The sequence below is a fragment of the Folsomia candida genome, unplaced genomic scaffold (genome assembly GCF_002217175.1).
Source record: "Folsomia candida strain VU population unplaced genomic scaffold, ASM221717v1 Fcan01_Sc006, whole genome shotgun sequence".
NCBI lineage: Eukaryota > Metazoa > Arthropoda > Collembola > Entomobryomorpha > Isotomidae > Folsomia > Folsomia candida.
The window spans coordinates 9,739,396-9,762,932 of record NW_019091198.1 but is presented as its reverse complement, the minus strand read 5'-3'; the positions used below and the strand labels follow the sequence as shown (position 1 = coordinate 9,762,932).

At 36.6% G+C, this 23,537-nt stretch overlaps 5 protein-coding genes across 9 annotated transcripts in view; 3 read left to right on the top strand and 2 right to left on the bottom strand.

Moving 5' to 3' along the window:
* The window catches only part of LOC110851522 (RNA-binding protein Musashi homolog 2), a 28,384-nt gene extending 21,666 nt beyond the window's left edge, over positions 1 to 6,718 (top strand). The window contains exons 6-9 of the mRNA XM_022099334.2: positions 12 to 143; positions 242 to 362; positions 463 to 563; positions 693 to 6,718. Of these exons, the coding sequence (XP_021955026.1) occupies positions 12 to 143; positions 242 to 362; positions 463 to 563; positions 693 to 827 (489 nt within the window). The 3' untranslated portion in view covers positions 828 to 6,718. The remainder of the gene's footprint in view (positions 1 to 11; positions 144 to 241; positions 363 to 462; positions 564 to 692) is intronic.
* LOC110851523 (transmembrane protein 120 homolog) lies at positions 6,719 to 10,080 on the bottom strand. Of its 4 annotated transcripts, none has more exons than XM_022099336.2 (8): positions 9,788 to 10,080; positions 8,402 to 8,519; positions 8,207 to 8,325; positions 7,974 to 8,144; positions 7,790 to 7,882; positions 7,484 to 7,701; positions 7,199 to 7,422; positions 6,719 to 7,087 (listed from the first exon to the last, which is right to left on the bottom strand). In XM_022099336.2, the coding sequence occupies exons 2-8, from the start codon at positions 8,477 to 8,479 to the stop codon at positions 6,887 to 6,889; spliced, it is 1,104 nt and encodes a 367-aa protein (XP_021955028.1). In that variant the 5' UTR covers positions 8,480 to 8,519; positions 9,788 to 10,080; the 3' UTR covers positions 6,719 to 6,886. The 4 variants fall into 4 exon arrangements, with proteins under 4 accessions (XP_021955028.1, XP_021955031.1, XP_021955027.1 ...); XM_022099339.2 differs by lacking the exon at positions 9,788 to 10,080 and adding an exon at positions 8,615 to 8,766; XM_022099335.2 differs by lacking the exon at positions 9,788 to 10,080 and adding an exon at positions 8,600 to 8,756.
* A 1,160-nt stretch (positions 10,081 to 11,240) lies between these two features.
* LOC110851119 (complement component 1 Q subcomponent-binding protein, mitochondrial) lies at positions 11,241 to 12,752 on the top strand. Of its 2 annotated transcripts, none has more exons than XM_022098758.2 (5): positions 11,241 to 11,627; positions 11,733 to 11,883; positions 11,976 to 12,196; positions 12,275 to 12,366; positions 12,435 to 12,752. In XM_022098758.2, the coding sequence occupies exons 1-5, from the start codon at positions 11,441 to 11,443 to the stop codon at positions 12,582 to 12,584; spliced, it is 801 nt and encodes a 266-aa protein (XP_021954450.1). In that variant the 5' UTR covers positions 11,241 to 11,440; the 3' UTR covers positions 12,585 to 12,752. The 2 variants fall into 2 exon arrangements, with proteins under 2 accessions (XP_021954450.1, XP_021954451.1); XM_022098759.2 differs by having other exon boundaries at positions 11,242 to 11,627; positions 12,278 to 12,366.
* Positions 12,753 to 13,140: 388 nt separating this feature from the next.
* On the bottom strand, positions 13,141 to 23,464 carry LOC110851516 (clathrin heavy chain). The gene is made up of 26 exons (XM_022099325.2): positions 23,106 to 23,464; positions 22,503 to 22,979; positions 22,211 to 22,372; positions 21,997 to 22,110; positions 21,448 to 21,924; positions 21,166 to 21,354; positions 20,896 to 21,078; positions 20,677 to 20,814; positions 20,485 to 20,596; positions 20,193 to 20,374; positions 19,755 to 20,096; positions 19,249 to 19,664; positions 19,062 to 19,177; positions 18,877 to 18,991; positions 18,421 to 18,797; positions 18,181 to 18,338; positions 17,813 to 18,049; positions 17,614 to 17,710; positions 15,115 to 15,221; positions 14,895 to 15,044; positions 14,680 to 14,811; positions 14,480 to 14,591; positions 14,239 to 14,408; positions 13,950 to 14,171; positions 13,800 to 13,875; positions 13,141 to 13,705 (listed from the first exon to the last, which is right to left on the bottom strand). Exons 1-26 carry the CDS (start codon positions 23,148 to 23,150, stop codon positions 13,593 to 13,595), a joined length of 5,019 nt encoding a protein of 1,672 aa, XP_021955017.1. The 5' UTR covers positions 23,151 to 23,464; the 3' UTR covers positions 13,141 to 13,592.
* LOC110851518 lies at positions 15,362 to 17,569 on the top strand. Its single transcript, XM_022099326.2, has 5 exons — positions 15,362 to 15,528; positions 15,635 to 15,873; positions 15,935 to 16,700; positions 16,762 to 17,081; positions 17,148 to 17,569. Exons 3-5 carry the CDS (start codon positions 16,695 to 16,697, stop codon positions 17,521 to 17,523), a joined length of 702 nt encoding a protein of 233 aa, XP_021955018.1. The 5' UTR covers positions 15,362 to 15,528; positions 15,635 to 15,873; positions 15,935 to 16,694; the 3' UTR covers positions 17,524 to 17,569.
* Positions 23,465 to 23,537: the final 73 nt, after the last annotated feature.

Sequence of the window (23,537 nt, the reverse complement as noted above, 5' to 3'; positions counted from 1 at the left end):
CCTTCATTCAGGTGGAAGAAGCAGTCATGCTCATGGATCAACAAACCAAGCGACATCGAGGCTTCGGTTTTGTCACTTTTGAATCTGAGGATGTAGTGGATCGCATTTGTGAGATACATTTTCATACAATCAAGGGGAAAAAGGTATGCACGTCTTTTGAAATCCTATGGGAATAATTTCACGGAAGTTGGAGTTAGATTCTATACTAAAAGATGTCAAATTTTTCGACTGACTGGTCCAGGTGGAATGTAAGAAGGCTCAACCTAAGGAAACCGTTGCGAGTTTGAATCTCCTTGCTAAGCGTATGGTTCTTCCACTTTCTGCTTCATCTCTGGCTGCACAAGGTTCGCCGACGTTTTCACGTAAGAAGAACTTTTCACGTTTTTTTGTCCGGATGACTGACCAAGTTGATTATATTGCAATAATAATAGTAAATCGCAACTTCCTTGGTTCAAATTACAGTGGCAGCTGCAGCGGCCAATTATTCTAAAATTCTTGGCGGTGGTCTCAATTACCCATCCCTTGGCAACTACAGATATTCGCCTTATCCTCTACCAAATTTGGTAAGTCTGCAGTACTCTAGATGTAAATACATACACTAACTAGCGGGTAGTCTGCTGCTGGGCACATCGTCATACATAATGGAAACAGGACTACAACTTATCATAAATTGTCCTTCTTTTTTGTTGTAGAATACCACAAGTAGTAACGCGTTACCCAGTCTTTCATCGGCTCCAGCATATGGGGCTTATGCACTTCCAACATCTGTGGACGTCTCAGGTCTTCAGAACTTGGATTGGTCAGGGGTATACAATGCGTACGTTTAGAAATCGTCATCGTCTCCGTAATGCTACACTATACCATAGATTTAACTACTTTAATTTAATTTAACGACAACTTAAGTTGGACTTTAGTATTAAGTAATGTCGGGGTTACATGAGTCGAGGAGGTTTGAAAATTGAGGTATCTTTTATCAGCGTTGACTGTGAGTAATTCAAGGGTAGAGAGAATTCAAGGTTCAAAAATATTTGATATCATTTACGTATTGACTATACAATTTGACGAGAACCTTGAAATAATAATTATAATAACAATAATAACAAAAACAAGAACAATGGTATCTTAATATCTAACTAAATCGAGTCTCAGTATTTTCCGCAAACATACATATTTAGAAATACCAGTGACTGAGAGAGGGAACTTGCAAGCATAATATACATAAGCATATATATAATATTTATGCTTTAATTAGCGTGTTATTAATTTAGCTACTACTACTATTAAATGGGTAGCGCATTTAAACCATCTGCATTCAGGGCAGACTTACAGCTAAATTTAACCCTTCAAACCACACAACAACAAAAAATTAGATAATCTCAAATTATCACTAGTATTATTTTAGAAACAGGAAGACTGTGCATGATTGCATTATTCCCCAGTGAATTAAAATCGGAAAGTATAGTTACCGTTTACAGTATAAAATGAAAAGAAAGTAAACTCTCCATGTTCTCAGGCGATCGTTCGCTTCCAGTTGTTGCACTACCAAAAAAATACCTATCCCTACACCTACCTACCAGGCGTCGTCGTCGTCGTCACCTCGCAAAAAAACCATGTATTAAGTAAAAGATGGCTGATATATATTATTTATAGATAACTAAATATCTACGTGTGGCGTGGTACGGACTGTTTGTCACAAAAATAATGAACACACTACTTTCTCCGGGTGCAAAACATACCACACAAAAAAAGCAAATACATTTAACGCACTGTTTATTATATTATTTACCAGGTATCGTTTCAGACGCCGTCGAAATCAAATCTAGTCTATGCCATTGACTAATTTGTTGATTGTTGTAGATTGTTGAACTGCATTCCAATTTCGAAAGTAATGACTTTTCTGGGAGACTTATGGGCAGAATAAATTTTTAGTATTAATTTTACTTTTTTCAGAAAGCTCGGCTGCTTTCAGTTTTGTTGAAAGAAAACTTTCCAAAGAATTATTGGAAGATTTGTCTATCTATTTCCTCCTCCCTTCATGCATGATGATAGGATTTCATGTTGCATACTATACGACGACTATTGGAGAAAGTTGACATATTGTGTGTGGTGGTAGAGTTAAGGGCACAAATGATAATCAAAAGTCAGGGCATTATTGACCAACCAACCAATAATTATCTTAAAGCTATTCAGTGCGAGTCTTCCTCACAATTGTTCGATTTTTGGGATATTATTGTGTTCCTTCTACATAATTGTGGGTGGGACCGAGTTTAATTGCCGTGCTTATTTTAGTATTGCGTACTTGAAATTGCAAAAGCTAAAAACGAAATAAAACATCTCCATATCTTATCAAAAAATGCAAGAAAAAACCAATTGGTTGGCAGACTATGTACAATACGACCAAAGGAAGAAAGTAATATTCCAGCATTTTAAATTCATAGATGACAAAAATTCCTGGTATTGTGTTTGTCCTTCTCTCTCTTTCTGAAAGAAACAACTCGAACCATTTATTTTATCACGTCAATTTCTACAAAGTTCTGAAAACTCTATCACGCCCTGTGTGTGTATGTCCAGTTCAATATTCATAACTATCCAGTTATATATTTTTTCCAAAATTTTTTCTACACACCCAACTTTTTTGATTGAACTGCACAGTAGTATACACAGACAATATTAGACATTTCCTGTTTCTCTCGAACTTTCTACGCTAAAAAATCCAAATCATACATATTATGTCACGACTATGACGTGTTGTATCAGTAAATATTTTGAAAAAAATGGAATGACGCGAACCTAGACGACAAATAATTCAATATGCCTTGAATCATCGATGCCTTATCGTGATGTTAAGAAGAGGTTGGTTGGTTTGTGCTGAAGGGATAAGCAAGCAATACAATTGAACACACTGCACAAAGATATATGTGTACGAAAAAAGATACAGGCATTATTCGAACAAATACACAAAATACACACAAAAACACAATTAATTGGTGACGTTTTCCGTACATGTAGCCCTTCTCCTGATTAGATGATGATTTTTCTGCCTCTACTGGAACCAATCTCTTGTACTCTCTGTCTGTAATACATTTCTTTACATACAAACAAAAGTGGATTGACGATTGGATGGTATGAATTGGTGGCAAATTAAGACTCTAAACATAATTTGGATATAGATACGTATAGCTGGCGAATTTGTCAAGATTATAAATACAATACACACATACAAAATACACACTGGGTGGCGGAAGGTAGTACGTATGATAGGTCAAAGGACATTTAAAACTGATATATATAAACTATTTCTCATAAATTATATATAAATAATAATGACCACAGCAATTCATCACGAGACAATAAGTTGTAATTGTAAATCCATATACGTGAAGAAGAGGTGGATAAAAAGTTAAAATATTATCGAGTCATCGTCGCGTATATATTTTGGTGAATCTCTCTCTCAACTCAACTATATCAAGTAAATTGGAAATATTGCAAATATCATTCAAAAATACATAAGAGTGTTAAATCATTCAAAAAATAATAATATTTCGTATTTAAGTAAGAGTCCGGATGTCTATTTTACTGACATTTTCAGGAATTTACATTTAACTAACGGCAAAGAAATTATGATGGGTTATTTTTTATCAATCCATGTTTTACATTCCATTCCAAATACATAAGTCATTGTTTGTTTTACTAGATAATTTTTACTTTATTAAGAGGAAAACCTATCATCGAAAGAAAGAAATTGAATTAAGGGAGTTAATTCGTTCGTCAGTCTTCTCTGTGTCTGTCATGTACGTGTGAAGTAAAGAAAAGGAGATGCGGTTTATCAAACACAAACACAATTTGACAATCCTGATGCAGTCGTAGTAGTTTAGAAATAATGGTTACAAAATTCCCAATACATAGGACGGATTTAATTGAAACTTTCCCTGAGAAAATCCATAAATATCATAACAAACCACATAAAAATATATAGATCTTGATCTTCAATTAGGTACGTAAATAAATACATACAACGAGGTAAAAATATCCCAAAGTATAGAAATAGACAATATCTTAGATCATATCTTAGACGGATTGGTTCGAATTGGACAAGCATTTTTCTCAAAATGACTCCTCCAATGATGATACACGCACGCACATTAACCAGCGAATTAGACAATTAAATCAGGTTATATAATTAACCATGTGTCTCTTAAATCTGAGAAGACTTTTACCGACAGGAAAGAAATATGCAAAAAGTTTTTAATTAAATTCCCATTGTGCCAGGATTTTGTAACCCTTTTCTTCTTTATCTATTGCGCGTGTGTATGTATGTTGTTGTTGTTGTATACTCGTAGAAAACAAATCTATCCATCATTTGTCATCCAATACAATTCCTTTGCGACAGTAATAATGCAAATCTTGACCTGGACATGAATAATGGGCAATAATTAATATATAGTGCAGTTTATATGAAAAGTAGTAATAATCATAATAATAATAATGATAATAGTAATAATCCAAGAATTTACCGTGATCAAGAATACAACAAAGTCATGATGATGATATATTCATGACATGACCGAGGATACTTTCATTCTGAGCAATTTGTTGTTGTTCGAAGATCAAATACATCGAACAAAACTGTTTTAAATAAGTAAGTGAGGGGAATTTTTTGTAGCTGCCACGTCATAAAAATTTACCTGGATATTTACACATATATCGAGACGATAGGGATTATAAAGTACATTTGTAACGGTCCTGCCCTCGTCTAAATACAACAAAGAACAACAAGAACAACAAAATACATCACATCCCAATAAATTTCAGCTCTCTTTAACTCGAGGCCCTATCACTGTGAGTGAGGTGAAATAGACTGTTTTACTTTTCGTTGATTCAGGAAATAATGGTATAAAAAACCAAAAACTAAAGTACGATATATAAGAATTGCATACAGATAGCTACATACATATTATACATACATACATAATGACATAAGGCTAATAAGAGTACTAATAAGTTAGGAATGGTTACTGTGAAAGTTTTGTGATTTTTGTGTACATAAATGAAATAATGCGAGTATGCGAGAACCAGAGGTGTAAAGAGAATGAGCATTTATTAGCAGAATCTCAATCTCAATTCAGTATTATTGATTGGATGCATGTTGTTATTGGACTGAAATGGCTGCTAAAAATACGTCGTCGTCGTCATCATCATCATAATAATGGGCTAATAATTATTTTTTAAAAAAGTGTAAAAAAACATACGCCATAAAAAGGCTGATATCGGTTTGGTTTAGGAAAAATAATATGATATCCAATCGAACGAAGTGAGCATGAATTGTTTTCACTTACATAAAAATTACTATGTACATTACAAGAAACGCACACTTGTTGCGAAAAAAGAAAAACCCATGACCATATGGACAACAATTTGTATGCATGAAATTGACGATGGTGATTTTTCCTTCTGAATAATCCTTTCTTTTTAAATGAAAACGCAAGCTATTACCATAAAAAAGGCTACTGCACATACAATACGACACACGACACACCCACCGCTGCTGCTCGGACACACCCACTTGTCCCTACTTTTTGCAGGTGTGGGTGGGGGTGTCGAGAGGGGTGGTGGTTTTGGTGGTGGAAATGGTACTTATCATATCGCATAAAAAAACACGACCCACGACGACGATATATATCTTTCTACTACATATGTACTACTCTACCAATGATACATACATAAAAAATAGGATTTTTCACTACAAGAATTTCTAAACGGCATTTGAATTTCAAAATTTTGAAATCAAATAAACTTGCCTGTGATTTTTATTTATTTTTACTACATGCTGAAGAAGAATATGTAAGGAGATGAGATGAGGTGTATAAAAGCACTACATTTGTATACTTTTTTGTGCGGAGTATTATCCTATTGTATTTTTTCTTGTCATTCATGGAATACTTTTTCATTTTGTTGATATTTTACTGCTATATTTACTGGTGTACAGACAGATATGTGACCAGGAGAAGAGTGCATTTCGTTTCACATGATGCATTTATTTATTTGCATTATTTTTTCTAGCTGTTATGAAATATTGTTACCAAAATAATAATGATGATGAGAATAATAAACCTATTTATATAGATCTGACGAAGCGAGAAAAAAGTAAGCGTGCATAATAATGAGATGGTGTTTGGGGGGACGGGGGGTGGGGTATTATTAATTGGGGAATTATTGGGTGGGGAGAGTGGACGAGGGTTTTTTAAGTCAAGTATGATGAAAATATCTGTCTTTTTGAAGTTATTCTTACTTAGGTTTTGTTGATTCGCTTTTTTGAATTGAAATTGATTTAGTTTTGACGTCGTCGCGTGTCATAAAAAAGTATGAGGAGAATGAGTTCCTTCTTCCCACCAGTAATTAAAATTATTCTTACTAATCCGGGTTCTGGATGACGATAAAAACGTATTTAGGTAGCATGAGTAAAAGGTAGTTTACTGTATTAATCCAGCAGATATGTGTTGAATTTGTGCGAGTATAACGTTGTTTAATTAAGTGTAATTTACCTGTATTATAGTTTAGCTTGATAAATGTATTTGGAGAGAGTTGTTGTTACTTTGTAAAAATATGATGATGATGATGAACATAGGTTACTTATCAAAAAACGTAATTTTCACAATGGTAATTATTTATTTGTATCCGAATTACCATCGCAGAGATACAATAAAGGTCAATCATGATATACCGTACGTATTTAGTTTAATTTATTACTTTTTATAATGATTATCACACTGAATCCTTTGCAAATGTGGTAGATTAATTGTTACGGAATTGTAAGAGTTTCATCACTGGTAGATTTGGTAATGCATGCACAGTAGAGAAAGTATACGTTGCTTTATAGTAGTATTTATTACTGGTTCTTGCTTTTGCTTGATTCTTCCGATGGCCGAGGAGGGGAGTCTTCGCGATTCTGACGCCGAAGATAAGACACTGTTTGAGAAAATCGTTGCTTTAATTTCACCTTTTCTTTTAATTTTTGAGGAATGATCATCAAGGTGGTGATCACATTTCCCAAAAATACGGTCAAGAATAGTCCACCCAAGACTGGAACCTTTTATTGTCGAGGAGGAGGTAAATCAAGATAAGAGAAATTATTAGTGTTTTACTACAGACATAAATTATGCTTCGCTGAAGTTTTATAATTTCTGCGTATTTTTAATACCTGCCAAGTAGCTTCAGGATTATAGCTCAATTCGTAGAGCAAATAGGCATTGTATAGTTGCCAGACATATCCCCCAACCAGAAACGGTAACAAAAAGCTAAGACCTCTCCACATCCATGAGTGAAATCCATCAATGGTAATGTCCATGTTATGCCTTTCGCCCAGAGCACGAAGCCGGTAAAGGCACCCTCTTTGATAGCGAAACTGCAGAAATTGTACCAAGCCTAGGATTGTACCAAACAGATTAGAACTTTGTACCGTGATTAATGGGAAATCTGGACTCACTGATGTACACGTTGAACCACATGAACTGGGGTCGGAAAAGGTAGTACACCGAGTTGTTGGGCCAAATCAAGAGGACGCCAGCGAGAACGGTAGAGATGAAGTGGTGAGCTCTCCACCAACCCTTAATCCGAGAGCCGTTCACTTTCAAAATACTTTCCCTAATGGTAAGTGTGCAATAGTACCAGACTAACATGAACATGAAAATTAAATCCAACACCCTGCAACGGCCAAAATAAAATATAATTTTGCCAACTTCAACATAAGGATAACATGTCAACCAGAGTAATGGATAGGTAAGTTGCTTACCGAGAATTGATGAAAATATTACTCAGTGACATTAGTAGGCCGATTCCATTCACAATAAATTTGAACTTTTCATACTCGTCCTTGTACTTGAATCTAAAGAAAGCAAAGCATAACATATATATTTACAAAAATATTATTTAAATTTTATACAACAGATAAGATGTGGAGGACAAATTGTACGTACTTGTCTTCCTTATTCAAAATTGATACATTGACGTTTCCCAGTATTATGCGAAGGTATAACCCATTCTTCTTTGGAAGTGCTTCTTCCATCTCGTACAACTGAATCTTACGACGACTTATCCCTTTTTCTATTTCTTCTGATATTTCTTTAGATTCTGGTTTTTTTGAAAATCTGCAACAATCGTGAATTGTTATTACAACCTAGTAAATACTCTAAAATTGCATATGACAAACTTTTTCAGGGAAGATTTGATGATGCCAAGTCGATAACGTTGATGGGTCAATTCTTTCAAACATTTTGATTGGATTGCGTTGAGTTCATCCAATTTTTGCATATATTCTTTATGGGAGGCCTTAAAAAATATAAATTAATACCAAATATATTTATGCTTCACATTTTAAAAAAGATTTTAAAATATGGCTGTATACCGAAAAAGTTTTGAATTCCTCTGTGAGATCCTCAAAGTCTTTAACAGAGGACTGGATATCTTCCTGAGATAACTCCATGTTGATTACCACAAGAATTTAGTATGTTAATTTTGAAAACCTGCAACATAGAAAAAATCACTTCAATTAGCAACAATCCAACAGATTTTTTCCTTCAAAATCACCACAAAAATAATTTACCCACAGAAAACCCACCCCATAATACGTGTTACACTTCCAATATGTTCAAGAGAGGTTATGCCCACTAATGAGAAGATCAACTTTCTGGCTTAAGTCAAGCCCTTACAATCATCATTTAGATATTAGATTAGAAATGAACTCTCTATTTTAGATATCCACCAAGTTTACATTTAACATGTACAGTTTGATATGCACTGTACTCCATGTTTTGCATATTACATCTCCCACAATAAGTACACAATGTTAATTTGCATAGTATGCATCAACAACTTACATATGACTTGACTTATTGGTTCCCACTTAAAGATTATACTAACTAACTGATAAACCTTTCGTGGAGATATGTGTGATGGTGATATGGTAAAATAGGAGTCGTCGTCGTGGCTGGGCATGAGAGGTTTCGACTCAGTATAAATAAAATAAAATGCAAATAACACGAATCAGTTTATGACACGAAGGCGTCTCTTTCATACTTATTTCATGTATCTCCTCGTGCCGTGTTATTTCGTACATTATGTTGTTAAAGTATTAAATGCAGGATTATGGGTGGTGGATGGATGGATGATAGAGTTCAATGGTACAAACACGTTTGAAATGTATATAATCATCATATTGCATAGCTGATGAGGGCAATAATATAATCCACAAAAGATAAGATGACCACTTCTCGTAGAATTAAATTGTTGCCACGAAAAATTAAAGTCAGACTGTCACCTTCATCTTGTTAAAAAACGAGAGTTAAATGCCACATTAAAACACTACTCTCGAAAGTTGATCTCATCGATTCGGTTTGTTGTAATTACTATTCATTAGAAAAATAACATCAAAATGCTGTTCTTGCAAAATGGTGACAGGATGCGTGACTAAAGACATATTTATCACGTACCAATTTATATACAGATGATAAGACACTTTATTATCGCACCCACTTTTTACAGTATCTTTAATGTTTTTCTATCACTATCACTATCCTGCTTAAAATTGGTATTGAAACTAAACCCAAAATTGCCGAGAGCCTAATGTCTGGCTTTTGCCTGCCACATCAATTCGGAACAGGAGTGATAAAGAATGATGACAATCAAGAATCAATAACAAACAAAACATATAAATAGCTCTATGCCATTTGGCGACAGATGATGCTGAGTAATGTTGTTTTTGTTCTGAAAACATACTTTGGTACATGCTTACCTTCTTTGTTTATATTCACTGGAAATTTGGAGAACCAACTGGTAACGTTGGACGGATGAGAAATGTCACAAAAAGTGTGGAAGCCCGTCGTATCGTGTTGTCGTTGGTCGTCGACTGGCTGAAGCCTTCAGCCGACTGATGATGGGATCCTTCTCGTGCCTGTCTTATACACGTCCTGATCCAGACTAACTATGACCTTTGACCTGATATTCGACGATTGTGATGATTATTGTCACCCTCTTGGCTGCTGTGACCTTATCTCTCTCCGTCCAGTTTGAGCAGTGTCACAGCCGCCGTGAAACCGTGGTACTCGCTCTATGCTCCTTTCTCCGTCATTTTCTGCCGTTTCGTCGCCTTTGTTTCCTATTTTTAGATGGTGAAAATGCGACGAAATTCCGAACTATGTTTGGAAAAATTGACAAACCGCAAACTATTTTCAACAATAAGGATGGATAAGGACCAGAAGCACGTAAATTATGTAAAATCATGTCGTTAAATTAAAAATAGTAATCAAATTAGCTTGTTATGATTAGTGAAAGAATGCAGATATAACAAGAATGTAGATATAATTATTAAGACTGGAAAATAAAGTAGGAAAACTTAACTTCATTTATAATTAACATACATATCTCTCATATAAATTATTTCATAAAAATTAGTCATTTTATTTAGTACGTGTAGTTGTGCGCTTGTAATCAGAGAGATTCATTTCATCTCAAAGAAATTAAAAATAGGGATTGTCAAACCTATTGTAGTATTGTTATTTTGGAGGAGGGTTACCAAGGTCAAGTAGTTTAACTTGCTAAGTAAATCTCATTTGTTTCATCTTTCTTTTTATCCTCAGTCTCACATTATTTATTCCAATCAGAATCCATGCAGAATACACTTCATTCACTCACGTATATACGTTGTGCAAAAATAAATTAAGTTAATCATGGGAATCATGAAGCTACGAAGTATAAAATCAGAATAATTTGTTTACAGTATTGTTTCAACAAATATGCGCTGTCTTATGGTTTCTAATTTCTAGAGTATATGGTGAAAAATGTAGATAATCGCATTTTCGTGCATACACACAATTATAAATTCCTGCGTAGTTATTGTTCGGCAGTAAGCATAATGAATCACCCATTGTTTAATGACCATTTTATTCGTCGACTTTTACACCAAGTCATTCCTTATTTCACTTTTTCCTGCGTCATATCACGCTAATTTGTCTAAAGAAAGGCATAAGCAAAATTTGTTAAATCAGTTTTTAAATCATTTTCAGAACTTGTTGGTCGTACTCGGTTTGGCAAAAAAATACCTAGATTTCCAATTCTCAATTTTCCGAGTCTCACATTTTTATTGAGTTGACTCAACTCAGGATCAGTTGAGACTAAAAATGTCGCAAGTAAGTTCTGGGCTCGTTGCCCCGGAGGAGTGGTGTGATGATGCAATCCCGGCAGACTTCCATTCTCTAGTCGCATTTTCTCACTTCACTCTTCACACCGGTTTTTGGCACGTGTTTGTAGCAAAAAATTTGCAAATTTCTACTCAATTCATCAGAAATTATAACTTTTCTCTCTCAAGTATTAAAAGCCAAGTTATCTGAAAGGATACAATCGTCGAGTAGAATTTGTTAGTACAAGAGAAGAAAAGATTAAATACAAAATGTTTTTGCGATCAGTAATTTCCAAACTTGCTTCGAGTGCGGAACAAGCAATGGTGAAAGTTGTACAAACGCCACGCTTTCTCCACACAAATGCGCTCGTGGGTGGTTCGAAGGGTCTCCTCCGCCCAGCCGGCCTCCTCCGACCGCTCGGAACGGTCAAAAGTGTGCATGACACCAAGGCGAAAGGTTGGACAAGTTTTTTTAGAAATGAAATGACTACGAAGGACTAAATTTGGAGGGTTAATCTACTAATTATCAAATGATGTAATTGTCGATATTCTATATTTCCAGGTGACGACGAGCTGGTGAGCTTCTTGACGGAAGAAATTGCCACGGAGAAAAAAAATCAGAGAGCTGGACCTTTGCCGTCGAATTTGGACGGGTTCGAGATACAATTGGATCAATCAGAACTTACATTTACGAAAAAGTTTAATCAGGAAAAGTAAGAAGAAAATAACTGAAATTTTTGCTAGCTTGTGTTTCATAGTTGAGTGTAATTTTTAATATTATTAATAATAAATTTTCATTTTATAGAGTGGTGATCAACTTTAACGTAAACCACACTGTGGATGCGGATTATGCGGATGAGCAGCAGTTGGACAAAGGTGGACAACAGGCGGAAAAGGATGCAGAAATGAGATCTCGACCTAATTTCGAGATTGAAATTACAAAGGGGAATAAAATATTGTCCTTCAGCTGCTCATATTTGCAAGATGCTGGAGCTGCTGCAGCTGACCCTCAACAGGACGAATATCGTATGTAGCCTAACTTATTTTACTCTGCTACACTCACGATTAGATATGTTCTATAACCATAAATATGTAATGCTTTAGCAGAAGATGCATTCGTGATTGACGAAATCTCAATTTATGAGGGAGAATGGAACGAGCAAACTTACGCCGTAGCTGGAGACATTTTGGACGGTGTAAGTTATAAGATTTAACCGAATTTAATAACTTGAATTAATGTCTATCTGTTTTTTTATATTTCCAGTATTTGTACGATTTATTCATGAACATGTTGGAAGAAAGAGGGATTACAAATGAGTTTGCGGAGAAAATGTCCGATTTTGCGACTGATTATGAACACAAGCTGTACACCAACTTGTTGGGACAACTTCAAGGATTTCTCACTTCCAAGTGAACAGTACGAGACAAAGACGATGATATGATACATTTGGAATTTAGTAGTGTTTGATTAGTTTGTTCACATTTTTCTGAAGTCATTTTTTAAGAAAAGTTATAAGCTTTTATAGCATAGTCTGATTATTGAAATAAATATTTGTGTATGAAACAACAAGCACCAACTTCATTTTAGCAGTTGCATTAGAACTTTGATTTCATCATCTCTATTTAATAGCATCCCATATGCAGATAAATTTGACAGCATTCAATTAAATGTTCACTTAATTACTGCTAGCTTCATAATTGGAGAAATCCCAACTGATGACAGCATGAGACAACAGGCTGGGCTGGAGACGTATCCGAATATCGCACAATTTATTCATGAAAATGCTGAACGAATAATGACGAGCCACCAACCAATGTGAAATTAGAAATGAATGTCTAATTTGCCACTGATTTATCTGATTATGAATACCAGTATGAGCTAAATATGCCAGGTGTGTTTAAATGACTCAAAATTAGACACATTTTGATTGGAATGTAATTAGTGTTTGATTACTCGTTTTTTTCTGAAGTATTTTTTAAAGAAAAGCTATATACTTTTATAGCATAGTCTGATTATTGAAATACAAAATAATGTGAATTTATATATATGTATAACTATATGAATGAAACAAACAAACCCAATTCATTTTTACACTTGTTGTGTCCATTTTAAGAATAAGAGGAATCGGTATTATTATCATTGAAGAAAGTTACTCAGCATACATCTCAATATTTGTAATACACTTAGCGGAATGTATTTCACACAGCTTGATTCATATCATATCATCATACAAATTTGGATCATAAATACACGCACAAATAATTGGTTAATACACTTACTAAACCTAATCAAATCTCTTCTCTAATCTAAAGCTTATGTTAAAGGATTGTTTCTTATTTATATATCCACTAGCAGATGCACTCGCTGACACACTTGGTTTTGCAGATTGATTACATTTGATCCACTACTACAAGAATAACTTTACATCCCGTAACCTTGATAAGGTACACCTCCGGTTCCGTATGCATTAGGGTAGCCTTGAGGATAACCAGGGGGCATCATTCCAGGTCCAGCTGTTAACATCAATTGGGGTTCTGCCAAAGTTATTACAACAAACGCGTGTATTTAGTAAATAATTCTCAACATTATTTCAGAAGATGTGATGAATCATAGTCAACAACAACTCACCCATGATCATTGCTTTTCCATCATTTGTGTGTCCTTCTTCTACTCTTTGGGTTTCCAGTTCCTCCAATCGGTCAATCTAGACACAAACAGAGAAATAAGTATACATGAAATCATTGATGCATAAATATTTTTGGAAAAAACCACACTGACCTTTGTACGATATTCACGTAGAACTTGAATCATGTAGGGCATGGCGAAATCCATAATTCCATTGCGCCAGGATAATTCCAAAATTACATCGGGATGTAGCAAGTCGTAACAATGGAAGAGGCAGGCTGCGAAACAGTCATTATTTCCTTGATCTAGGAACCACGTTAACAATTCCTCAGCAATGTCAGGATTTTTGGATTCGGCAGCATACTCCATGGCATCCTGCAAATGGTATTATTTTGATAAATTGTTCATTCTATTTACAAGACAAATTATTTAAACTACTTACTCTGTAAAGTTTATCCTTTTTACACAACTCGACAGATTGCTTCCATCGGTTGTTGCCTTTGTAGAGGTATGCAGCAATTCTTCGGAACTCTATGAGCTCATGCTTTTCCAACTTTTGGGCCAATGCGATATTATCAAAATTGTCAAAGGCATCAATTGACGTACGGAGACCTAGATTAATTTATATTAAAAATTGAAACTAGACCAATCACAAATTAATAATAATAATTTTTAAAAAATACCTTGATAATCCTCTTCTTCAATTAGTAAGGTATTCAATGCTTCATTAATTGCTTTGTTGTTTAGACTTTGAACGGCTCTCAAATATGGTTTCACCAGTTTTAAATGATTTACCTGTTAACAAAATACATCAATTAGTACAACCAAAAAACAAGTTAGATAATGATTGTATAATCAAATTGACTAAGGAATAGGGGCGTACTTTAGCGAAAAAGCTGACAGATCGGGTGTGGTCCATTCTTGGTGCTAACACCACCAACAAGTCATTTAGTAACATGGGCTTGTAGTCTAAATAAAACTGGATGGCTTTGTAGTAAAGCTCAATATTAGCCACCTTTGTGAAAAAATAATTACAGGTATTAGTCAGCGTACATTAAAACAACATTACTTTAAGAAAATAAATTATTACTTAGCTACCTTGGTAATGATATCCTTAAAGTGCGACTCTCTCCAGGCTTCAGTTGGATGGGTCATCATTGCCGTCACGGCATTGTCATATTCTTCGTATTTATCGTAGAGGAATACCAATTCTGCCCACAAGTGAGCTTGTTCTGCAGCTCGTAAAACCTTTGTAAACAAACACGTAGTGAATACATAATCTAGTAAATTGTAAAATTATAACAAAACAACTATATACCTTTGGAATATTAACGCGGGACCAAAACAGTTCCAAATGTTCCTTCATCTTTTCTGGCTTAAATTTTGAGTAAAGGATAGCCAGCTCAGTGAACATTCCCATGTGAGCTGAAAAGTAAAACCAAGTAGTTAGTAATCAGTTGACGTGTGTTGTATGGATATGCCCCTACATACTCCACACCATCCAAGAAACAATTGCCGGGTTCTCTTTTGTCTTTGTGTTTGAACAAATGGTTCAAACAACTTTTTGCACTATTATTTGTATTATTAAAGAAAATAATACTTAAAATGGACCCATCCACCCCCACCTCTAGTAAAATGACCCATGTTGGGTCACCATCCCCCTCACCACCAATTATTAAGAGGATGAAATGGGAAAGTGAGGTAAAGAACGGATGTACGATTCTTATGACAGGTATGTTTATTATATTACTGATAAAATTATGCAATATTATTATTGAATGGGGGCTTAATAAGTTTGCAATTTTTGTATCTCTTAATAATTATGATTGTATGAACAGGTCTAGCGAAGTCGGGGAAGACCACGATTTCGAAGGCCCCTACTGAAATGCTCAAATCCAACAAGGTTCCCGTCAAAGAGATAGATGGAAAGTATTTGAGGGCTGGTCTCTGCAAAAATCTTGATTTTGAGGAAGAGAAGGATAGGTCGGCGTTTGTTCACTTGGCTAGTGAACACGCAAAAGGGTTCACAGAAGAAGGGTTTGTGTCCATCATTTCCATTGTGGCTCCATTACATGAGGTGAGATATGAAAAAATGTGATATTGCATGATTAGGTTGCTAATTTTATGCATATTTTTAGGACAGACAGACAGAATTGGTGCTGGAGAGTTGGACGACGAAGGGGATAGCGTCCCAAAATTCAAACTACCAAGAAAGAGTGATATCCGAACAATATTCGACTATGTGAAAAGTGTCCTTGTTCAAAAAGGTTTTGTTGGAAAAGATGAAGAAATCGACAAACATCCCTTATTTTCTGAACTAATGGAGGAATGGAGGACTCACTATAATACTCATAAAGCAGGAGGAATGGAAAAGTTTTACCCTGTCAAACTGCGTAAAACAAGTCAGAGAAGATCTGACACACCTACAACAACCCCAACCAAAGGTCCCAAGGCCCCAAAAAAAGGTGGTAAAACCCCTACCAAAGGTGCTAAAACCCCAGAAAAGGATGAGTGGGACGAGTTCATCCCTTTGTATTGGAACGGATCAACGTTGTGTTACGGCTATATGAACCTAGGCTTCCCTAACCTCAAAAAATGCAAGCAATGTTGGTCGAAGTCAACATCGATGGGTTATTTGTGTAATAGCCATTCAACAAACCGATTGCAGCATTTCGCCGTTTTGCATGACACCAATGAGAAAACCATCCATTATCATGCTGCGTTATGTTATCCGAGTGTGGATAAAAAAGAATGGACAAACAAGTTGTTTGAAACGTCTGCTCACAACACGAGAGGAGTAGAGGGATAAACTTAACTCATCCTAATGCCAATTTCTCCCCTATTTATGAAAAATCTATTCTGCTCTCTTCCCCGGAACGACTTCCAACCATTCATTCCATGACAGTAAGTTTCCCATGTACATAAGTGTTTAAAAAACTAATAATAATTGTATTTGTATTTGAAGTTGTCAGTTTCGCTCATCACACTATTCAGAAACATGGAAAGAATTGAGTCTGACGCCCCCATCAAACCGCATTCGTTCCTTCATAAACAGTTATACATGGACAACGCTAATTTGGCAGCGGTGGAAAAGATTTTGGAAGGGAATGGAGTGACTTTCACCGTGGGAAATGATGATGATGATAGCAGTTCCTCGTTAATCAACAAAGATCGATATTGCTCAAAACTGCCTAGAATCTATTGTGGAGTTGAACCCAACAACAAAGTCAATGTTGGATTAAAAACGTCCAGGGTTGGGGAGGAGGATCATTCTATTTATACCCAGTTAGTTTACACACACGTATGTTTAAATCAATATATCATGCTAAAATTCTTGTTTCTCTAATGTAGTAGTGACCAATTCAAATCAGGACCCATCTACCAAACCCCCCTGTCGGATGAGCAGCTAGCGATTGCAAATAACATTGACACATCTAAATCTTTTAAACAGTGGACGGATCAGCAGAAGGATGTATTCGATTTGGTGAAAGAAGATTGCATAAGGAAGGAGGGATTGGGTCATGCAGCTCTTGTTCTTGCAGAAATGAAGGGTCAATTCTACAATGGCATCCTCATTCGAAGGGACAATAAGAAACTTGAGCATGTAGACACCATTGAGACAGGGGACAGAGTTTTTGTACAGGCAGTTTTTAATTTTTTAACGGGAAGGTCCCTTACTATTTCAGTCGAGCATACTGATAATTTGAATTTCACGGATGAGATATAAATAAAGGCGTTGCATTCATTTGCTTTTATATGCCACTGAAATGTAAGTTTACTTTCGTTTATCCTCTGTTCAACGTATCCAATCTCTTACCCCTTTCCAAGCCCAAAGCTGCTTCCAAGAGATTGATCAATTCCTCAAAATATCCACGGTCTTGATAATGATTGATTAAATCTTCCAACTCGTCCGCCTATGATGAAATTCAAAAAAATTAAGCAAAAAATAGAAGACCAAACCAAGATACACAAGGGTGACAATTCAAGTGTATTAAATACATAGTTCATATACTTACATGAACCACAATGTGTAGGCCGCACATTTGAGCTAATCGGAATTCTCCAGACTCGACGCACGCGAAACAAACTTCTTTCCACGTGCGTGTGCTGTTAGCCTTTCTCGCTGAGTCAACGGCACCTTGGTACTCTTTCAAATACACCAATGTAATTGCTAGTCGGGCAAAGTTTGATATATTATTGTAGAGGAGCTTGGCAGCATCGAACATTCCGGCGTCGAAACAACGATCACCAATCTGCAGAAAAATGACATTGCAAGTTCAGTTGGACAGTCAGTTTAACAGTTCATTAATCAACGAGTATTTGGTGAGGTAAATTATTTGATTATGTTCTATTTGACTTGAACAAACAACAAGTTAATTGGTACCTTTTGAATATCTGCATGATTTGGTCCCGACACAAATTCTTCTAAATCGGCCAAACGTCCAGTTTTTGCATAGGCATAAATCAACTCGGTCTCAATGTAAGATTCGCGAGCCTTCTTACGGGCCATCTGAAGGTATCGGACCAAATCTTCCCATCCTCCTGCAAACACAACCAATTAAAATAAAGTTATTTATTTATTTGTATCATTTTAAACAACAAACTAATAATTTATGTACGCCACCTGTCTTATGGGCTGTTTCTACCACATCCACAAAGGCTGAAGGGTCATCGGCTTTGATGTAAGAGTCGATCGCTTCCTTAACCATTCCTTGTTGCAGCTGAGCTTTTGCTAGTTGACTCCAAACTGCGGCCTCGTTACAACGCTCGGCAAACTCGTATGCTCGGTCAAGATTGGACACATTCTCGATGAGAACTTGAATAGCAGAAGTGTTGACATCAAACTTCTTAAAGATGGAAAATGCTTCCTCATACAATTGATTGTTGATTGCAATATTTGCAATGTCAGGAGCATCGTAATTGTCCAGGCGATTGATGTACTCCATAACTCTTGTTCTATCTGCCTTTATCGCCGTTAAGATTAACAGATTTTGTAGATTTCTGCAAATAAATATTACAACAGTGTAAGTTCATGTCAAATATATCAAACAATTTGTGTTTCTTCTATATGACTTATTACCTATGGTCAGAAAATACAGAGTTGTCCAAAACAATTTTCTCGAGCAGTTCAATCAATTCATTGGGAAGATCAGCCGTCATGAAAGCCTTAACCGTGACAGATATATCCTCGGGATCTAAGGACAACAAGCAAAGGAAATAAGGCCACCTGTTATTTGATAATAATGAATTCAAAATCAATCTAACCTTGAGTTTCCGACAAAGCTGTCTGGACCACTTGATCAATTAACTGTCTTCGGTAGGGGTTCTCCTCGTTTAAAACTTCGACCCACAACTCTGGATCCCGTCGTCGTACCAAGTATCTGTAAGATTAATCATTCTTATCATTAATAATTGTAACTCATAAGAACGTCCCAAATGTGAATTATTTTACCTTGCTTCCGACTTGAAAAGTGAATTTTCATTGCAAACATGAATCAGTTCCCGATCCGCATGACCACGTTCATATGCGACACATGCCAAATGCGGGTCTCGCTTTTCACAATATTTACCCACAACTTTGCTGTCGTAGTATTGATTCTCTTTTAAGAATCTCTCAGGATTGTTGTTGCTATCAATGTAGATTTTTGCAAGCGCATTGTGGGTTGCAGGTTCGATGACACCCTCATGAACTCTGGACTCCAACCATGGTAGGAGCAGCTTCAGGCGATTGCGTTTCTCTACCTCCTCAACCAACTCGTCAGTTGAAAACTGCCCTCGAACCACCATTATAAGGCTTTTGATAACATCTTCGGAACAATCCACGTCTAGTAGACCGCCCACAACAACTGGAAGTCGGGAAGGGTTGACCTGCAATCAAACAAACTGGAAATAAATAAATTGCGCCCAAGCTCATGCACGATTTCTTTTACAATGAATAAATAAGCAATTTTTTCTTACCTTTTGAACATAGATTTCAATGTATTTTTGCAAATTGTTCCTGTACAAATACAAAACAAGGTCGTGGACAAAGTCGAAGCGGTCGCACACAATAATGAGTGGGAGTTGATCCGTTAATTTGGCTTCTTTCAAGAAATTCTTGACTCTTTCCGCATTGTAACAATTGGATTCTCGGCATATCCTCTCAACTTCTTTGATTTGTCCGGTTTTGCATGCGGCTTGAATGTATTTGAAGTGAACTTCTGAGTCTTGACTAAAGTTGACGATAGAGCCCAGAAAGTAGAATAGTCCTTCATAGCTTTTGAACGACTCGAAAAGGTCAATCAGAGCTTTCGTTGTCAACTGCAACAATATAAAACAATCATTGTTATTTAATCATCATAATTGCAAGACAAACAACAAACGTTATTAAAGTAATTATAACTCCATGCTGCATACCTGCTCATGATACTTGGTGGCAATTTGAACACAGATGTTGAGGTTCTGTCTGATGTTTGCAGTCAACATGGCTTTGAGACATTCAACAGAGTCTTCGACGGACAGCGTGCCAAAGTATGTCACCAACCACTCAGGGTTAAGTAAATGAGTGTGTACAACGGCTCGTTTGATATCATATAAATCTATAAAAGATTTAAAGGAAGCCAATCGTTAATAATTGTTTGATATGATTGACATGAATCAATAGTAAGGAGAAAACGAGGGAGAGAATGAGAGAGAGAGAAAAAAATACCAGTGTAGTGTTCCAAAGCCCTTTGCAGAAGACCAGCTTTCTCACACATCTGGGCAATATGGGCCTTATCATAGTGAGTGAACATTTGATTTCCCAAAATCGCGTCAGCCACCTTAAATTAAAAAAAGTGTTATAGGATTGTTATCTCATAACATAAAAACGTTCACAACAGTTATACATTTTTTAATTTACTTGTGGAGCAGCAATCAAATTCATTTCTAGCAGTCTTGTTTGCAAGGGGCCTTCAGTTGGGCGATTGTTCTTTAAGGCGTCCAATAAAAATGCAGTGCATTGTTGAACCATGTTTTGTTCCATGAAAATATCGACGATCTGTGTGACCATTAGTAGAGTAATTAGACTTGGTTTACATAAAACTTATATCTAATTTTAAAAAAACTAAGGGTATCTTGCCTGGTTAATATCGGCGAGAGGTTCTTCGTCCTGAACAAGCATTTGGGCGAATCCAACTCCTTGATCGGGATTGACACGCATCAAATTACGTAGCAAAAAGACATAATCTGGCGTATAGCCAACTTTCTTGGCGTACAAAACAATTTTATTAAATTGACCAGTTTCAGCGAAACACTGGATGACCTATAAAGACAAACCCAGATTTATAATTTTACGTCACCTCAGAATACATATGCATATGATTTTATGCAAATCAATACGATTATTTACCTTGTTGGGCACATTTGCACGCAAATACACCGACAGGGCCAATGTAGGATCAACCTGCTTCACTAAGTCTCCAAGTTCTTCGGAACATTCTAATTTGTCTTCCTTTAGCCATTTCTCCATCAATTGTTTCTTCCCTTGTTGCAAAACTGGACGAGACAACTCGAGAGACTCAAACTTGTTGAGTTGACCCTGAACAAACGAAAGTCCAATCATTAACTTAAATTCATCACAAATACAAAAACCTTATTGCAGAGAATTTTAGCTCCAAGTGTGTAAACCTACTCGGTCCAAAAGGATCCCAAAATACTGTAAAAGTGGCGACGTTTGTCCTGGCTGAGTTGCGACCTGTTGAAACCGTTGAATGGTCTGAGGCGTCCTCAAAATCCCTTTGGGAGCTTGTGCAGCGACCTTGGCAGCATCCGTGTACTGCGCATTTTGGAACAGGGTATTAAACTTTCGAATGAACAGATCCTCAGCTCCACTCAAGTTGTTTCGGAATGCCACCCTGAGGGCCAAATCTTGATTCGACAAATTATTGACAATGTGAGAAACTACAGTGTCTTCGTCGATTGTGACAGACAAGACTTGTCCCTTTCTATTGACTCCAAGAATCCCACCCGTGGTTTCATGAGCAGCAGTAACAAAAATAGTGTCAGAGCTAATTCGGTTCATGTATATACACGCAGCACTCTCCAAGTCGTAGAGATGAATGTATCCGTACTTTGTGATCAGATAGACAATGTCGTACTTGTTACTTGCCTAAATAAAACGAGTCAATAGATTAAAAATCCATTTCCAACTAAACACGTGTTATTTCGGTCAATCACGTACTTGCATAGCTACAGGGAAATCAGTTAGTGCCTCTGGTGGGAAGAAGACGTCCATGCTCTTTTTAGTGAAGGCTTGATTCCCAGTCGGGACACCGCCCACCTCTACAATATGAATCTAAAGACAGGAAAGAATGAATTCAACACAAATATCACACTCAATTCAACTAATCTTACATCATTTATATGATTTATATTATAACTTATAATTAGCCTACCTTTCCTCCTTGCGCGTTTCGAACAGCGAAACAAAGAAGATTGGATGGTTCAGGATTTCCTTCCAATTTCAACTGTGCAAATGTTCCAGCATGTCCTTCAATGGGTTGACTCACTTTCCGTTCCACGGAATAAAGTTGCATCGCACCAACAACTCGATTTTGCTAAACAAATCAAAAACATTAATTTCTTTCATATAGTTCACCTTTCACATACAAGAATTTCAATCATCTTTTGTTTGTCAATCAATCACATGACTTGAATAAATAATATCAGCATGACGTTATGCCGTACCTGAGCGGAAATTGCAACCAGAAGGAGCCAATTTTGTTTAGCATCAGTCCTATAGTTAATTATTTGTGTCCCCGCAAGACTGGAATGACGATCGAACATTTTCTGTGGAATGGATTCCCCTTCCATACTCCAGTGAAAGACGGCCGAGTCCGTAACGAGACCGATGGTGTTGAGGGAAATCCACTTCCAAAAGATGACCTCCTCCACCATAGCGTGCGACTTCATCTTGCTCTTCATCTCAATATTAAAAATCTGCAACGTTTTCCCAGCCTTGAGAGCAATCACTTTGCTGGCAGGATTCATAATGGCCGAATCTGCTGTAATTGGGCGACGAATAGGGCTGTTTGGATCCGTCATGTCGATAATAACGATCTGTGCAGAATCTCCCACCTTCTCTCGAACACAGATAAATTTGTCCGACTCCATCGTCAAGTTGTTAAAACTGATGTTCGCCTGATTAATTCCGATGGAGGTGAGCTGCACAAAAAAAAAGCATTTCAAAAATTTATAACAAGAAACGCCCATCCATCATTACAAAATTTCCATTAATTCATCCCTCCCAAGATGACTCATCGTTCGATGATGCAGTAGAAAATTGTGTACCTGTAAATGCTCCTGAAACCGGATGGGAATAATTCCTGAAGCCATGATGACGTACTTCAACGCCCGGCTGTGGGTGTGCTTGGACGGGGAAAGGACGACGAGGAGGAGGCAAAGTGGGGCAACACTTGGCAATCAATTTACACGTCCACCTGACCCTTCGTTCTGCGAGGAGGAGTGGAGATTTAGCAGATTATTGGTATCTTCCTCTCCGAGATGACGAGATGACTGTGTTGGTAGTTAAATTTACTGACAGACGGATTCCCAGTTTATGGCTGGTTGGATTGGAGGGTGGACGAGAGACTCTCGGTGAATATAATCGGAATATTCGGAACTCACTCACAGTGCAACTCCCTCTCGACGGTGGTGGTGAGTCTTCTTGTGGCTGGCTGAGTGGGTAGACCTAGAAATGACAGATACAAAATAATACCATAG

Coding starts and splice junctions, on each gene's coding strand:
- LOC110851518 (XM_022099326.2), top strand. Junction 17,082..17,147: donor GATCATTCTATTTATACCCA/GTTAGTTTACAC, acceptor TCTCTAATGTAG/TAGTGACCAATTCAAATCAG.
- LOC110851523 (XM_022099336.2), bottom strand. CDS start 8,479: ATGGAGTTATCTCAGGAAGATATCCAGTCCTCTGTTAAAGACTTTGAG. Junction 7,423..7,483: donor GTGGTTCAACGTGTACATCA/GTGAGTCCAGAT, acceptor GTACAATCCTAG/GCTTGGTACAATTTCTGCAG. Junction 7,088..7,198: donor ATCCTGAAGCTACTTGGCAG/GTATTAAAAATA, acceptor CGACAATAAAAG/GTTCCAGTCTTGGGTGGACT.
- LOC110851119 (XM_022098758.2), top strand. CDS start 11,441: ATGTTTTTGCGATCAGTAATTTCCAAACTTGCTTCGAGTGCGGAACAA. Junction 11,628..11,732: donor GCATGACACCAAGGCGAAAG/GTTGGACAAGTT, acceptor CTATATTTCCAG/GTGACGACGAGCTGGTGAGC. Junction 12,197..12,274: donor CCCTCAACAGGACGAATATC/GTATGTAGCCTA, acceptor GTAATGCTTTAG/CAGAAGATGCATTCGTGATT.
- LOC110851516 (XM_022099325.2), bottom strand. CDS start 23,150: ATGGCTTCAGGAATTATTCCCATCCGGTTTCAGGAGCATTTACAG. Junction 20,375..20,484: donor GGCTTTGGAACACTACACTG/GTATTTTTTTCT, acceptor AATCTTTTATAG/ATTTATATGATATCAAACGA. Junction 18,798..18,876: donor TCTGTATTTTCTGACCATAG/GTAATAAGTCAT, acceptor ATTTATTTGCAG/AAATCTACAAAATCTGTTAA.